General features: G+C 45.0%; 1 protein-coding gene across 11 annotated transcripts in view; it reads left to right on the top strand.

Moving 5' to 3' along the window:
• SLC4A10 (solute carrier family 4 member 10) overlaps positions 1 to 18088 on the top strand; it is a 1044586-nt gene that overhangs the window by 1015130 nt on the left and 11368 nt on the right. For 9 of the 11 annotated variants that reach the window (XM_069224244.1, XM_069224245.1, XM_069224248.1 and 6 more), the window contains exons 23-24: positions 2470 to 2537; positions 15274 to 15390. In XM_069224244.1, coding sequence (XP_069080345.1) covers positions 2470 to 2537; positions 15274 to 15390 — 185 coding nt within the window. The remainder of the gene's footprint in view (positions 1 to 2469; positions 2538 to 15273; positions 15391 to 18088) is intronic. The other 2 variants (XM_069224249.1, XM_069224250.1) reach the window with 1 other exon arrangement.

The following is an 18088-nucleotide window of genomic DNA, read 5'->3' as shown; positions in this document are numbered from 1 at the left end:
AAGTGCTTATTATGACATAATTCAGCTGTGGAATAGTTGACATGTAGTGTAACATCAAGAACAAACCCCTGGTTGCGAGCGGTTGGAGGAGGTGTTTGCCCAATAGATTGATGACAGTTGGAAGGCAGACTCTAAGAGTTGCAAGGTTCTAGTAGCAGAATCTCAGTTTGAGACATGTTAATAAAGAGACAGTTATGATACAATCATTTAATACTTACACATCATTCTATTACGTGCTGTTCACCACACAGGAATCCCTGAGCCTCATTTGAAGTTGTACATTTTTGAGAAGATAAAATCAGAGCTCATACTGTCCATGTGCAGCATGTACGAGGTGTGGTGTTACCAATGTATTACAAGTTCCATTTCTTGGAGTGTGATGATTAGCCATCTTCTGAACCAAGACATATTAAAGGTTTTCAAAAGACACATTCTGCCATACAGGACCTGGTGAAAATTGTGTGGGAAAACACTTCAGCATTTGAACAGACAGTTTGATATTTAGCAGAGACATAAACGTTTCAGTTGGCCAAGCCGGCCAGATATTTGATCATAGTTTAACAGCTCTTTCAGCTCTACTTTAGGCTTCCTAAGAAGTGAAGTAACCAAAGGATGCTTAAATGGCTGTAGGGCATCACCAAATTGAGCCCTGCTTGTCAGTGTTTGATCACCTTTGTGTTGCAGACTTCATGGTGTGGATCTGTGAGCTTTAGCATGTTGATAATCAAGTCACTGTATTGAAATGAAAATGTGCAGTAGCCTCAGGAGATGCAGGCTTCTTGAATAACCTTTAAATCAATTTCAAAGCACTTTGGACCACCAGTTCACAAGGTCATCTGGAACAAAGATCCTTGTTACTTGCAAGAACGTACACCTCTTTAAACTCCAGCAAGGCAGGACAGTCTAAAGGTATTTGGCACTAAAGGCAAGAAATATTCATTGCACTCCTCTGCCCTTCTTTTCATGAGTGATCTTCTAGACCTGCTTCAAAAGACTACTGAATTAAAGGCCTGGTTCACAGAGGTAACTTTCACTTTTGAGTAGGTTTGTTTTTGGCTAATCACAAAATTTGACTGTACATTTTCTCTAAAAGTGTAACTTACAATTGGATTTTTCAAATAGCCAAATAGTGCTGCACTTACTCAAAAGTGTGTATTACTCAAAAGGGTATGCTCTGAGGCCCTTCACTTTTTAAACAAATGTACACTTGGATTTTGTGAATAGCCTTAACTTGCTAAAAAGTGGAAATTACTCAAAAGTATAAGTTACCTCTGTGACTCAGGCTCTCTGTGTTGAACTATCAACCAGCTAATTCCTGATCTTTCTTTGAATATCATAAACACACCAGCAGAGCCCTGGGTAACCTAGGTCACAGACTTTGGAGTACCTTTAATTGAACCTGAGGGCAGAACACTACCATGTTGACTTCAGGAAATGTCTGAAGACACAGCTGTTCAGCCTGCCAAATACTTGTGATAATAATGGCAGTGAGCATAGATAACTCTATGGAGGCTCGATACTCTCTTGTGATTGGACTCTAAGGGCCAGATGTAGGAAATTCCTGCATTGCGAGTCGCAAGATGCGAGTCGCAATGCAGGATGCAGGATAGTGTCCCTGACACTATCTGTGAGTCGCAAGGGGGTCACAAAGGCCAACCTCATTAATATTAATGAGGTGGGTCGCAAATTGCGACCCCCTTGCGAGTCGCAGCACTCACAGGGATGGTGGCCTGCTGGAGACAGCAGACCACCATGTCTGTGACTGCTTTTAAATAAAGTTTTTTTTTTTTTTTTGTAATGCAGCCCATTTTAACTTAAAGGAAAACGAGATGCATTACAAACGAAAAAATGAAACATGTCAGTTTCATTTTTTCAGAGCAGGCCGTGGTCCATAGTACCACGGCCTGCTCTGAAAAAATGTTTTCAAGGCCATTCACAAAGGGTAAGGGGTCCCATGAGGGCCCCTTCCCTTTTAAGAATGGGTTACCACCAGTGTCATTGCTTTGCGACCGCATTCGCGGTCACAAAGCAATCTTACATTGCGCTGCGACTCGCAAATAGGAAGGTGAACACCCTTTCCTGTTTGCGACTCGCAGTCCCATTTTGCGAGTCGGTAACCAGGTTACCGACTCGCAAAATGGGAATGGGCATCGCGATGTGGGTTTTTGCTGTTTGCCACGTGTAAAAGCCTTTCTACATTTGGCCCTAAATGCATATGTTACCATATTTGCTGCTGTACAATCTCCATTGTGAAGTGAATGCAGTGAAACCTGTGGTGCTCTACATCATCTGATGCAAAATTAATACATAAATTAATACCTGAATACGTACAATCAGGTTCTATTTGTGTTTGTGTCAGTGATCTAGATACAAGCTTCTGTGAAATAAAAGAAATGTAGCTCTTAGGTGTATATGTAAAATAACATATAAAAATAAACTGTATCTCACATCTGTTTTCTCTCATATTAGGAAGAACAAAGTATCCTAGCCATGGAAGATGAAGCAATAGTGCACTTACCCCTGGAAGGGCACTGCAGGTAAAAATCAAAGTGTGTATACAGTACCCTATTGATGCATTGTGCCTTCAAAGTGATGTAGTAAGTGACGGATGTAAGATATTTTTCTAGCACTGAAACTGAACATCTTTAAGACTAATGCCAGTATTAAATTAAACTATAGGAAAATTAATGCAAAAATAAATGCTATGTGTCGAAGAAGACAAAGACAGCTGCATTCAAGCTCCAAATGTCACAACAAATCACATCTCTTAGGAGCTAAATACAGGATGTTGAGCTCATACTTATGACTTTGGTGTGCTTTGATCAGCCACCCATAATAGCCGCAGTTGCCTTAGGATACTGTCAGTGGTTTCTGGGGACTGTCACAGACTTTTGAAATCAGATACTTGAGTCTGCTGTGAAATATCTAGTGTTGGGCCTATTCAACACCAAGGTGACCATTGTCTTCTTTTTGTTGTCTGCTACAGTGCTTAATTTGTAAAACGTTAAGGGCCAGAGGCTTCGTCAGGAGGCCACTACTGCGTGCACCATCCATTGGCGTGGGCAGCGCTGACAATGGCAATACAAACAAAACTACTAACCCTCAAACTCTCACAAGTGTGACAATTCAGACTATTCCAGGCCACCAAAGCCATACAAATGTCTTGGGTGACATCTATTGGTCATTTTCAATGCTTATTGAAGTAATAAACAGCAGTGTTTTGCTCATTTCTAAATTAGGCAAACAGCACCACCATGTGGCAGGCTGTCATAAGTGCTGGTGTTGACAGTTAAGTGCCAGCATCAGAGCACAAGAAACCACAGGCTCAAATTAAGCACTGTTCTACTTTCAATAATTGAATTTTTTAAATGTGCTTTATTCAATAATTTCATAGTATGGCTTTCACAATATGAATGTGTAGGCATACCACTGTCAGTGGCCATTAGAGCAGATACAAACTACTGCAGAAACTATCCAGTCCTCCTTTCCATTGATTACCTTCCCCTAAAAGCAAAACTCACAATTTTCCCTGGATGCTGGGAGTATACTATTACATTAATCCATAGCCAGGCATGAGTTACAAAGGAAGACATTGGGCACTCGATGGAATCAGCTGAGCCATCCCATCTCAGGAAGGTGTACTTCAAAGAGGTCATTTCTTTCACTTTTACCAGTCGCTGAGCTTGGTCATTTTACAGCACCTACAGGAGGCAGGCACCTCGCAATGTGGAAGAAGATGGGCAAAGCGCTTTTGGGCATGATATGGCATGACTTGTTCCAGGTGCATGAAACAAACTTAAAGCCTTGGTGAAAAAGGAACCATGCGCTGAAAGAGATAAGAAACAAAATCACCCTGGCACTGAGGGGCTCCACCTTAGGTGAGTGGCTACAGAGCCACACATGAATCTAATCAATGTGTGTGAATGGATAATTCCAAACAGAGGAACACTTGTGATAGGTTTATCACTGCTGAAAGTATCAGAAAGCCAAATGCAAGATGAAGGCAGAAGCGGAGTGGATCTGGGTAGAGTTGGAGAACCACAACGCAGTTCAAAGTTAGAATACAAACGTTTTTGCCAAAGCTTAACAACCAGCCACAGTGTATAATGGATGGGTCAGTAAGGGCTGCACTATCCATAGATAAAACTAAAGTAAAGCATAACCCCCGAATTCTATGATGGTGGTATCACTGTACTTCTGACACCCTCATCCAATGAATTTGTGTGTAAATATCATTGAAGCACCAAGGCCTACCAGCATACGCTCAGGTAAAAATAAGGGCAATGCTTGGCTTACCTGAACCTGGCACTTATCAACCAGAGAAGTTGATCTCTTTCCTTGGCAACAGCCAATACCTTCCATATTATCAGTGCATTAGTCCATACAAGAAACAATGAAAAGAGGGTGGAAGTACCCCAATGAAATCAAAGCCTTAATATTTATGTCAAGGGTGTATTTTTGGAAGGAACTAGGAAGGACTTCCCTGAAATGTTCATCAACGCCTGTGGAGAATGCTTCATCAGATTTTTCTTTCAACATGAGAGTAAGGGCTTAGCTTGGAAAAGCATATTTTTAAAGGTTTTTAGCAGTGGTACATGAGGGGGCTGACAACATGCTTACCACATAGGAACTCCATTAAAATCCTGTTCTTTATTGCCTTTGCTATAATAGAAGACTCAGGGGGTCATTACAACCCTGGCGGACGGACGGTAAGACCGCCAACAGGCTGGCGGTCTTTTTTTTAGTATCATGGCCATGGCGGTTACCGCAATGGTCATCCGCCGCTTCACCATTCTGCCTGCCGGGGCGGAGACGACCGCTGGGCTGGAGACCTGGGTCTCCAGCCCGGCGGCCGTCACAATACCGCCGCCGGTATTTCGATCCGGCTTACCGCCGTGGATTTTCAGCGGTAGGAACCGCCATGAAATCCATGGCGGTAAGCACTATCAGTGCCAGGGAATTCCTTCCCTGGCACTGATAGGGGTCTCCCCCACCCCCACCCCGACTCCCTCCCCTACACCCCCCACCACCCCTGCCACCCCCCAAAGGTGGCAGGGCCCCCGCCCCACCCCGACACCCAACATCACATAACTCACACACACACACGACACGCACGCAGGCACCACCAACACACATACACGCACACACACCAACATACATGTCTACATCCACACACTCAGTCAGACACGCACAACCATATACAGACATACACGCACACATCCATACAGACATACATACAGACATACACGCACTCATTCCCAACACCCAACACACCCGCAAGCATACACGCACTCACACCCCCCTCTACATACACAGACGCACACCCCCATGCACCCACACAACAACCCCCACCCCCCTCCCCTAACGGACGATCGACTTACCTTGTCCGTCGATCCTCCGGGAGGGGACGGGAGCCATGGGGGCTGCTCCGCCGACACCACACCGCCAACAGAACACCGCCGCGCCGAATCACAGGACATGATTCGGTGTGTGGTGTTCTGTTGGCGTGGAGGTGGAGCAACCTCCACTTCCCCGCCGCCCGCCAGTATGGCTGTTGGTGGCTCTCCATCGTAAAAAGGCCGGAGAGCAGCCAACAGTCATAATACGCCGAGCGGCAAACCGCCACTACTGGCGGTCTTCCGCACGGCGGTCCCTCAGCGGTCTTGTTAAAAGACCGCCGAGGTTGTAATGACCCCCTCAGTGTCCGATTTAAAGCTTTGTGGAGAGGGTACTCCATTGCGCTCTCTGCCAAACTGAAGGTCTGCCTACCTCATTTAGAGTTGGGTGGGCCTTCAGTATGTCCATGGCGAGACTATTCAGTCTCCACCACGGACATACACCTGCGATGGCCCAATGGAGCCGGTTATATCATTTGTCCGCCCACCTTGTTTTGAGTAGGCGGCAAATAACAAGTTTTTACTGTCCATTACCACCAGGTAAGATCTGGTGAAAAGGGCAGTGACAACTACCAAATGACCCCCATGCCATTGGAGAAAACTCAGTCTGTGCTTTTTTTATTTCCAAAAACAAAATCCTGCTTTTGGATTTTTTTTAAATAAAAAAGTTGAAAGCTTGACATAAGGACTTAACATGTTGATAGAGTCATCCATCAAACTTCCAATGCATTTTCCGCAAGAGTTGCTTAATTGAGCCGGCGAACATCTCTAAATTTGGCTGGCGGAGGCCCCTCACCATGGTGGGAGTAAAGTACTCCTGCCGTGGTGACTGTACTTAATCCTTCTGCCAAATTAGAAATCAGGCCTCCATTATTAGTTGCACTGCCTGCAAAGAGGCATTATTATCTGATTGTGGCACAAGTACAGGCTAGAAGCATTCGTCCTAAGGGCACAGACTTCAGTGTGTGATTGAAGTACAAATGCAGGCTAGAAACATTTGTTATAATGGCATTTTAAGGATATCACCTATTAAGTCCATAGTTAAGCATTTGTTGACATTCTGTGGCTACCCCAAAGCTGTGTCACACAAGCTCCTACAGTAAGGGAGCAGTACATCCACATTTGCAGGTGTTTGATGTGGAAGAAGCTCAACAAGTTCTCCATTGAATCCTGTGAAGCAGTTTCCATTCATTTTGAGGAAATCGCAGCAGTCCTAACTAACCTGTGGCAGATAAGCCAGTCAAAGGAAACATTAGTCAAATTGTAAATATTTGGGAAAGGTTAGTTGCAAGTTCTGAGAAGACTGTGCGAGAAAGCTGCAACACAAAAACGCCTACTTCCAACCAATGTCACACTTTGGTGGTAGAATCTACATAGATAAATGGCCACAAGCAGGGAAAGCCAGAACTCACAACAACACATCCTAGTCCTACAGTCTTTTGGTCCGAGAGTAAATTATGGTTTTTACTGCTAACATACAACCTTTCAGTGTGAATGGCAGACATCTGCAGTAGTTTGATTATAATCACCTGGAAAGGGGGTGCAACAGGGTCTTGGTTAGGAAATCAGCTGTTTTGCCATGTTCCAAACATTTTAATTACCATCTAGAAATTGACACCCTCTGCTTTAAGGAGGTTAGGGAACTGATGGCAATACCTCCTGATGCTCTCAGCAGATTTTCCAAAAAAGGATGGTTACCCTCACTCACTTTCACTTTACTCTTCATCATCAGGCAACCACTACTAATTTAAGTGTGTCACTGGCTGAATCAATCCTCTTTTTAATTTTGTACTATATCCATCTCCTCCAATACCCTATGCCCAACTTAGAGCTCCAAAGGGAGCCTGTGACAGACACAAATTTATAGTCATAACAAGGAGATACCTGTTAATGAAGCATGGCACTGGAAGTGGGTGAGTGTAAGCATCCTATTTTGGAACATCTCCTCTGAGGAGCGAAGCATTAGTAAGATAACCTGGGATAGCGCAAGCTGCACCTTCAGACTAGAAATAGCCTCACCAATGCCAGTCTTGGGGAGCTCTCCTATCAGAGTAGGTAACCCTTAGTTCTTTAGCCTTCCCACTGTGGTTGTCCTTCATCTCCTAACCTTTAACCTTCTCAAGGACCTCTGTACCCTGTGCTTAGGGACAACTTATTTAAAACCAGAGGTAACAGGGCACCCTGGGCAGCTACGCCTCCTGGCTCTTATCTCACCCATGAAAGCTCACCACCAACGATGCAGTCTATTGGCAGGTGGGGACAGATAGATACCATCCTCTGGGTAAGTACCCCTTCCCAGTCTAAGAAAACCAGGTCCATAGGGAGGACACATTCCTGTCTATGGATATTTATAACCCTTCTTAGAAATTGTGTCTCTAGTTGGCTGTCGATTTACACTCTGTAGAAGTAGGGACCCCCACTCTAGTCAGGGTAAGGGAGATACCCAGCTCAGATAACCCCTGCTCACCCACTTGGTAGCTTGGAACAAGCTGTCAGGCTTATCTCAGAAGCAAAATGTAAAGCATTTGCACATAACGCACAGTAATACAGTGAAAACACTGCAAAAGGACACCAACCAGTTTCCGAAAAATAGCCAATATTTATTTGTGTAAAACAAGACTAAACTGAGAAAAACATACAGTAATAAAGATATGAAGTTTGCAATAATTAACTTAAAATACAGTTCCTTGAAGTCGATAGCTCCGTCTGGAGCTATCACTGTGCCGTGAACAACAAATCAAACAGTTCAGGCTGATCACGGCGTCGTAGGCCAGCTATTGTGTTGGGAAGACCTGCAAACAGTACCTTTGAAATGTAGAGCGTTGTGATCCTCACAATGAGATCTGGAGTGCAGCTGTGCAGGTGTCGGCAGTTGTCGGCAGGTGTTGGTGGGCGTCGGTTCTGGAAGTCGGGCCCTTGAAGTCACACGCGTCACAGATTGAACTCCGGGCTGATGACAGTGTCAGGAGCACTGGCGTTGATGACGTTGGGCCTGTGGTGTGCAGCGGGACAACATGATGTGAGGTGCCCACAGGTCATTGTGCAGGCAGCAGCTCGGTGATCCTGCAGTGTTGGAGAGACCAGGGCTGTGGTGTGAAGCGGGTGGTGCAACGTGTAGCGTCTCCAGGTCATGGTGCAGGCAGCGGTGTTCCTGTTGCTGAAGCTCTGTCATTGGTAGGCCCAAGGCAGTGGTACGATACAGGGCGGCCTCCGTGCGGTGGCCACGGGTCGCAGTGCAGACAAGAGCATCTGCTGACACTGCTCGAGTCGATGGCTCTGGCGTCGGTGGGCCGGGCTGTGGTTCTGGGCATAACGGTGCTTTGTGTGCCTCACAAGCAGTGTCCTCAGGCCACGGTGCAGGCAACAGCATCGGTGTCAGCGTAGAGCATCGTTATTAGGGATACCATGGCTGTGGTGTGAGCGATGCAGAGTATGGGAGCCACAGGTCACAGTGCAAGCAGAGGCTTAGTGATGGCGTCAGGTGGTGGCGTCAGTGAGACCAGGGTTTCAGTGCTAAGCAGGGCATGGCTTCATGCAGCAGCATCAGGTCACGGTGCAGGCAGCAGCATAGTTGATGGCGTGGTGGTGGTTTCTTTTCTGTTGCAGCACAAAACACACAGTTCCTAGTGCTGTAGCAAGACAAATCTAAAGTCTTTGATATCCCTGAGACTTACAACAGGTGGCAAGCTCTACTTCAAACCCTTAGAGAAACTTCACAAGCAGGATACATAGCAAAGTCCAGTCTTTGTCCTCTTTAAGGCAGAGGCAACAACTGCAACCCAACCCAGCGAAGCAGACACAGCAAAGGGGCAGTACTCCTCCTCCAGATATTCATCTCTTCTCCTTAGCAGAGGTTCCTCTTGATCCAGAAGTGTTCTAAAAGTCTGGGATTTGGGGTCCACCACTTCTACTAATTTCTACCTTTGAAGCAGACAAACGTCAAAGAAAAATCTCTGTTGTTTACAAGATCTTGCCTTCCCACGCCTGGTTCCATATGCACTCCAAGGGGTCGGAGACTGCATTCTCTGAGTGCAGGCACAGCCATTCTGGTGCAGGTGTCAACTACTCCTTCCCCACTGTGGCCTAGGAAGACTCATCAGGATATGCAGGACACACCTCAGCTCCCTTTGTGTCACTGTCTAGAGGGAATTCACAAACAGCCCAACAGTCAGTCTGACCCAGACATGGATTCCACAGGCAGGCAGAGACACAGAATGGTTAAGCAAAAAAAATGCCCACTTTCTAAAAGTGACATTTTCAAACAGACAATGTAAAAACCAAGTCTACCAAAAGATGTATTTTTAAAATTGTGAGTTCAGAGACCCCAAACTCCACATCTCCATCTGCTCCCAATGGGAAATGACACTAAAGAGGAATTTAGATGCAATCCCCATGTTACCCCATAGGAGAGATAAGCCTTGCACTAGTGAAACCCAAATTTGAAGGATTTCACTATCATGACATGCAAAATACACCAGTGCACGTCCTACCTTTTAAATACACTGCACCTAGGGCTTATCTTAGGGGTGACGTACCTGTAGTAACAGGGAAGGTTTGGGCCTGGCAAGTAGGTACACTTGACAGGTGGATTTGGCAGACACATAGACACTACAGTGGCAGGTCTGAGACTTTTACAGGGCTACTCAATTGGGTGGCACAATCATTGCTTCAGGCCCACTAGTAGTATTTGATTTACAGGCCCTGGGCACACATAGTGCACTTTACTAGGGGCTTACTAGTAAATCAAATATGCCAATCATGGAAAACCAATCTGAATCACAATTTACACAGAGAGCATATGCACTTTAGCACTGGTTAGCAGTGATAAAGTGCCCAGAGTCCTAAGGCCAACCAAAACAGATCAGAACAAATAGGAGGAGGGAGGCTAAATGTTTGGGGATGACCTTGCCAAAAGGGTTAGGTCCAACACCTCTGAATACTGATCCTGTCAGATATTGTTCTTGGGAAATCAGCCTTTTCAGAACAACAGTCTGGCTAGCGCTGGTAACCCACAAAACTGTGAGAGGGACCCATTTCCCTGCGAACCTCTGGAAGTATTTCCTATCACCCTCAGGGATTACTCCCTTACTTTTTGAGTCCCCCTCCTGGCTAAGGGGTACTAGTGTCTCCTCTGGGTAATCCTCCCCCAAAGCAACACTATTCACCTCTGTGGAGTGCCCAATAGTGCTAACTGTCCTCTTGCAGCATGAGGAATCTCCCTTTTGGTGCCCTGGCTCCAGGCAGGCAAAGCAGCTTCCCTCCCCCCAAAGGGTTCCTTTCCCTATCGGTTCCTACTTTGGGACTCTTAATCCTTGCCAGATGTCTGAGGTCTTAAGGAGTTTTCTTTTTGAGTCTTGTAGCTCCCCTCCTTTCCCCGTTGCAGGACTGGCTCCTCCTTTTAGTGATCACCCGCTGGATTTTTGGACATCCTAGTTCATACCAGTGCATAGGCTACCCTTTCAAGCTTTCTAAGATCAGCCAGCTGGAGTCCACTTGTTGCTGGTGTGACCTAAAAGAATAGTTACTCAGGATATGTTCCTTCATAATCAGATTGTAAAGCCCATCATACGCTTTCTATGAATTGACCTTCACCCTGCCTTCCAGTGCTTTCAAAGGGATGTCTTTAAAACCTGTTGAAGTTTGCTGCTACTCTTTGTGGATGTCTGGGAGCTTGGTATTCCTCAGGTGTGTGACTATACTTCTGCACTAGAACATCTTTCATGTTTGTGTGTGAGTCATCTACCTCCTCCTTTCGAGTTAGGGGTGTATCCTTCCATAATGTAAGTACCAAACCCTACAACAATGCTAATGCTACAGATGCTGCTTTTCTACACTGTGCAGACTCTATTTCCTCCTCCACCACAAAGCTGGACACCACATTTTTTGACATGTGATGGTGGGTGGTCCATCTGGTCCATCTGTAGAAGCTACAACCATCTTTATAGAACTGGGAATGTCCCCACCTGGCTGTCTTTTGTTAAAGAGCCAGCTAGCCTTTTCTCCTCTAGTGCAGAAGCTGCATCTTTCTCATCCAGGTCCAAGGTAGTCACCTGCAGCCTCAACATTTACTCTGCCTTACTGTTTACCAGTTCGAACTTGTGAGTCTCCCCCTATGCCAAGGGCATGCTGTGAAAGAACACAATGCTCCGAACACTGGACAATACAGGTGTCCCAAAAAGACCAAAGGCACACACATTAGACTAAAAATACATTTACAAAAAACAAAAACGTATCCAATCACAATACTTAATTTGAGCCGGTGGTGTGTGGTGCCCAGCACTGGCACCTAGGTGTCAACACCAGCACTTATGGCTGTCTGCCACATGGTGGCACTGTTTGTCTAATTTACACATGAACACAAGAACGGTTGTTTATTAACTGAATATTCATTAGAAAATAGAAATACCTGCCGCCCAAGTCATTCTTATGGCTTTAGTGTTCTGGAATAGTCTGAATTGTCACACTTGTATGCGTGTGATAGTTAGTAGTTGTGTTGTTATTGTCAATGGCTGAGCTGGCATGGACATTGGGTGATGCACCTGCAGTGGCCTCCTGACAAGGGCCCAGGCACTTATCATTTTACAAAGTAAGCACTGCCCAATAAAGACTACATGACAATTAAAATAACAATTTTTCCTTTCAGTTAGTTTAGAGATTTTAATGTCAACTTTTAGAACTGAGTTGTACTGCTAAGTACAAGTTCTTGATCCCATTACGGAACCCTAATGGAACCAATGTAAGCATGTAGCTTGTATTTGGGGGTGGTTGGACGTCCGAACGTCTGAGGAATTTAAATCTAAGCGCAACCACTAGTATCTCTGGCAGAGAGCAGACAGGATTAACTGAAAGAAAATGTGTAAAGCATTTAGGCCCAGAGCAGACAGCCTTTATGTTGAGGAAATGTATAAATCATTTGGAAGTACAAAAACAATTAAAAGGTCAAAAGCAGAACACAATTAAAATCCTGCTCCAATTTATCAAAAATAGAGTAAACTTTTGTAATAAACAAAATGGCACCAAAAAGTCAAAAATCCAATAAGGGGGCAGCCAGAAATGTGATTTAATGGTGTAAGAGAAGGAAACTCAAAAGAAAATGAAAGCACCTATAAGTAATAATTTTTCATGAGCAACCAGGACCTATACGCAATTTCAGGCTGACCCCTTTCTCTCCCACTGGGTTTGGGGGCACCCTGGCTGGTGGAAAAAAGATCTACCTTCCTCAGGTTTCACCTTACTCATCAAAGGGCAGGCAGCTTACACTTTAATGAATTTCCTGGGTTTACCCTAACTGGTCATCCTGCAAGAGGAAGAAAAACACCGACCCAAACCCAGACCATTGCATCTGCTGTGGGAACACTTTTCAGACCTCAATATAGACAAGCAATGAGAGGGCAGCTGCTAGCAGGGTAATATCAATTCGAGGAGCTTTAGGCAAGGAAAAGTAACTTTCATAAAGTTACTTTTCCTAAGTATTTTTTAACAATCTCCTTCCAAACATTTAATTGGATTTCTATTGATTATTAAAAATAGTGGTTGAACTGTTTTTCTTACTTGTTCCAAACCCCAGATGGCAGAATTAATATTTTAATCTGTACTCTACTTTTCCTCATAGAACAACCAGAGCATCCCACAGTTAAAATAGCTTTAAGGAGTTTGTCACTGCAGGGGCATGGTAATATTACATTTCTGCATCACCCACTTTTAAATATCATGTACTCTACCTTGTGGCTACAAGTTCTACATAAGAGTGGCATTACTTTTTGAAACTGAGTTTTTCCCCTGACAAAAAAGTGTAATTTTGATAGGATACAGTGCAGGTTTAAACTGCAGCCGTCGAGCTACACTAGTAGGCCGGAGGTCAAGTTTTTACTGTTACACTAATTGAGTGTACAATAAGTGCTTCAATTGAGAGGTGACCTTTAATGTTCTTGGTGCATTTTTAACACCGCATCCTATGGCCTTAGCAATAACTATTTCCAATCAAGTAGTAGTTTGTTGCCACATGTTTTAGGGCAGTGGTTTCCAACCTTTTGACTTCTGTGGACCTCTCCTTTATTATTATTGGAAACCGGGGACCCCCACTGAATCATTATTGGAATCCGGGGACACCCCTCCTCCTCCCAAGTGATTCATTACTGAAAGCTGGGGTCCTAATCTGTTAATATTATTTGATTTTCTAAGCATTTGCAGACCCCTGGAGGAGGCTTCGCGGACCCCCAGGAGTCCCCAGACCACAGGTTGGGAACCACTATTTCAGGGGTTCAGAGTACACATACTGGACATTGGACAGAAGTACTCCAGTGTGCAGTCTACAAAAACAGCAGTAGAATTAAGCAAAGAAATGAGGATTACCATGCATAAAGGGGCATTCATTTTCTCACAGCTGTTATTCAGACGTTCATCTGTCAAGGATCATACAAGTTAATTTCCACTAATAAGAGGCAAGTGTTCCAAAACTCGATAAGGAACAAAATATTAGCACATTTTCTCAGCATTACTTATTTGTATGGAATCTGTTAACTGGGCCTTGTATTGATTTATACATACTGTCAAGCATTTTTAATATTTATTTAATAGTTTGACTTCCATATTTGTAGATGAACCAATATTAGGTTTGAATTCAAATATAGTCTCATTGTATCAGGTGTAACCTGTAAAAAAAACAAAGTAGCTAAGATTATACGTCTACAACAATCTAGTTGTTACACTTTTGAAAAATAAAGGGTACTACTGAACATGGTATTGCAGACTATACACATGAGTGGTACATTACTTCCCTATGATTTCAGTACTAAGGAGGATTAGAACATTGGTATATTGAAAGCTCCATTAAAGACAAAGGAGCAGGCTATGTAAACTGACATAGGCCCTCTGCTCTCAGCATTTCAGTGTCCTAATCCACAGCCTCTGCCTCTCTCTTTCCCCTGCCTTCAAAATATATGGAGTAGGCAAAGGAAAGCTGCAGGGCACACCAGGACCTCCCTCTCCCTCCTCCTATAGCTCACAGAAATACTAGAGGCTTGGAAGGAGAGAGGGGGAATGCTGTTCAGCTTCTAGATCTCCCCGGCCCAGCTGAATGAGAAAAAGCAGTTTAGCTGAATCATGCAAGAGAGCCAGGGGCTGACTTCAGCCCCCCTTTTGCTGAGAATATTCAACAGCTACTTGTTGTGGCCCTGCATGTGGATGTTAGATGTTGAACAATCACAGAAACAGCTGTGAATCTAAAGCTTTGGAGCCTCAGGGATTTCAACCAGCTCGAGTTCTGAGAGGCCTTTGTTTTTTATGGCCTCAGGGATTTTAACCCACTCGAGCTCTGAGAGGCCTTTGTTTTTATAATTAGGACATTCTGCTCTCAATGGGCAAAATTTTCTTATAGCCTTATAGCCCACTGTAGCGGGCGATACTGGCCAGTAAAGGCCCCCTCCCTTATTAAAGGCCCTCACTTTGGGCTCAGGCCTTTAATGTTGCTTATGGTGGGCTCTAAGGCTATGTTAGAAAATTGGAATCTTGGGTGCCCCATTGAGGACAATGAAATAACTCAGAGCTAATAATGGCTGGTCCAGGCCTTTTGCTCCAACATTGAAATACTTGTCTTTGTGTTTCTCCCATTTCTTACTAGATTCTACTCTCAATGTGTGAAATGTTCTAATAGATTATTAGCCCTTTTGCCTCAGGCTATACTAGTTGCAGTTCAGGCCTATAACTGGGGTTCAGGGCCTTAAGTGACCAATATAGTCCTTGGCACAGACCTAAAAGCATGCACAACATTATTTTTCATTTGTTTCAAACCGAACCTGTGACTTGTTGAGCTGTTGTCATCTACTGACATTTTAGTCTGTTATTCATTGTGTGTATCGTGTCTATCATTCTTACCTAGAGATGATCCATCTGTAATAAACATTTCTGATGAAGTGGCAAAAACCTCTGTGTGGAAGACTCTGCTCATAACCGCAGAAAATTCAAAGAATAAGGAGTCGAGCTTTCCTCCAAAAAGGTTTTGATTTTTTCTTATTAGTAATAGTTTATTAGCATACATCGAGTTTTATTGACATCTATATAATGAATAACAAAATATACATGATTTGTTCTTACTTTCACTTCATTGGAAGCATAGCTTCCTCACAAGACTGTGTCTTACTTTGAGATCATTTGGCAAATGAAAAGCAAATCTGCTTAAATCCTTGAATGTAATTTTCAAAATAGAAATATAGAGTTTAGGAATTCAAGAGGCATGTAGTAAATTGTAATTGTTATGTAATTAGTTATTTAAAACAAAACCATTAGTAGATATTTGTTGAGACCAACAACCTTCAAACTTCAGCACTAAACCATAATATATATTTTCGATATGTCCTAGAATTAATCCAGACTATTGGGTTGCATTGAGATGAGTGCATGTATATGGCACAATTTATGCTGTTACGTCTCTAGGCATAGCACTGGAAAAAAACCAATAAACTGCTATTGTCAGTGCTATTGCAGTAGACATACTTAGCCATGATATTCTTTTTGTAAGAATATATTCTAATGGCTGTTCTTTTTCCTTGTACCTACGGATTTCTACATGATTTTTCACTCTTATCAGCCAAAAATGCCATGCCCCCGGCAAGCCCCATTCCTAAGCAAAATTTGTTACTGGGTTACATATATTTTAGAACATGGGTGAAACATAAACCCGGGATGGTTGGAGTCATGCCACATTTTCAAGACAAATAGGGGCATATTTGTGAGATATGTGGAGCAGGGCAGCACAGCAAGTCACTTTGCTGTCCTGCATCAAAGGGCAGGAATGTGCTGTATGTATCCAATTTCTGTCCTTTTCCCTTGCATGGACGCTGTTTTGGCAGCCCAGCACCAATGCAGGCACCACAGTCCAAGGGTGTCTGTGTTGTAGACAAGATTGTTTTTATGAAGGAAGGGGCACCTTCCTGCACAAAACACACCAAAAAAGGAAAAAAAGAGGAGGAAGCCCACATACCTCCTAGGATTAAGACCAACCACCTCTGTTGCATACTCCTCAACACCCGCTCAGCACGCAAGCATGCCATCGAAGTCTGGGACCTGTTCGACTCCACCTCCCCGGACTTGACCTTTCTAACCGAAACTTGGTGGAACGACTCCTCAGCACCCGACATCGCCATAGCCATCCCGAACGGATACAAAGTCGCTCGCCGAAACCGCACCAACAGAACCGGAGGAGGCATAGCCATCGTCCACAAAGCCACCCTCGAAGTCAAAACCACCCTGGACAACTCCTTCAGCGCCACCGAACTCCTTCATTTTCAAGTCCGCACGGACCCCAACACCACGCTCAGAGGAACACTCATCCATAGACCCCCAGGACCCAGGGCACCTTTCAGCAACGCCATCACTTACCTGGCCAGCAACCACGCACTCGCCTCCAGGGGCTACATCCTCCTCGGGGACCTGAACTTCCACCTCGAAAACAACAAGGACACCAACTCCACCACCCTCACCGAAAACCTCGCCAAACTCGGCTTCACACAGCTCGTCAACACACCCACCCACACAGCCGGTCACACCCTTGACCCCATCTTCTCCACAAGCAACCACGTCACCTTCAACCATACCACCGAACTCTACTGGACCAACCACCACTGCGTCACCTTCACCTTCAAGAAGCAGACAGAGCACCACCTCACCGAACAACCACCCCGCCGACGATGGGGCAAAGTCACCGAACTTCAACTAACCAACGCCCTAGCCCAGAAACCGCCCGTCAACCCCACCGACCCTGACATCGCCGCACACAACCTCAAACTATGGATCAAAGACTGCGCCGACTGCCTTGCTCCACTCAGAAAACCCTCCAACAACCATATCAACAAAAAAGCCACCTTGTTCACCAACGACCTCCAAGCCTCCAAACGCCACTGCCGAAAACTCAAGCAAACATGGATAACGCACCCCAGACAACCACACGGCACTCAAGGATGCCACACGCAAACACCACCAACTCACCAGGCTAGCAAAAAGATCCTCCTTCAAGACCCGCCTGGAAAACAACGCCCACAACTGCAAAGAACTTTTCAGCCTCGTAAAAGAACTCTCCAACCTAAACACCACCGTCAATGACATCACCCCCTCCCAAGAACTATGCGATGCCCTAGCAACCGCCTTCCACCGAAAAATCACGGACATCCACGACAGATTCAACTCCCCTCACACTCCAGACGCCTCTACCCCACCCACCACGAACTCCACCCGCTCTAGCCGACTGACCTCCTGGACCATCATCAGCGACGATGAAACCCGCAAGACCATGAACTCCATCCACTCCGGATCACCATCAGACCCCTGCCCACACCACACCTTAACAAAGCAGACACAGCCATCGCACCACACCTACGGAAAGCAATCAACATCTCCTTCGAAACTGCAAGATTCCTGGAAAGCTGGAAACACGCCGAAATCAACGCCCATCTCAAGAAACCAAAGGCGGACCCCAAGGACCTGAAAAACTTCCGGCCCATCTCTCTGCTCCCTTTCCCGGCAAAGGTCATTGAGAAAATCATCAACACTCAGCTCACCCGGTACCTCGAAGACAACAACATCCTCGACCCCTCCCAGTCCGGCTTCAGGCGCAACCACAGCACCGAAACCGCCCTCCTTGCCGCCACAGATGACATCAGAAGCCACCTCGACAATGGAGAAACATCAGCCCTCATCCT

Source organism: Pleurodeles waltl, chromosome 3_1, assembly GCF_031143425.1.
Source record: "Pleurodeles waltl isolate 20211129_DDA chromosome 3_1, aPleWal1.hap1.20221129, whole genome shotgun sequence".
Taxonomy (NCBI): Eukaryota; Metazoa; Chordata; class Amphibia; order Caudata; family Salamandridae; genus Pleurodeles; species Pleurodeles waltl.
This window is presented reverse-complemented; position numbering and strand designations above follow the sequence as displayed.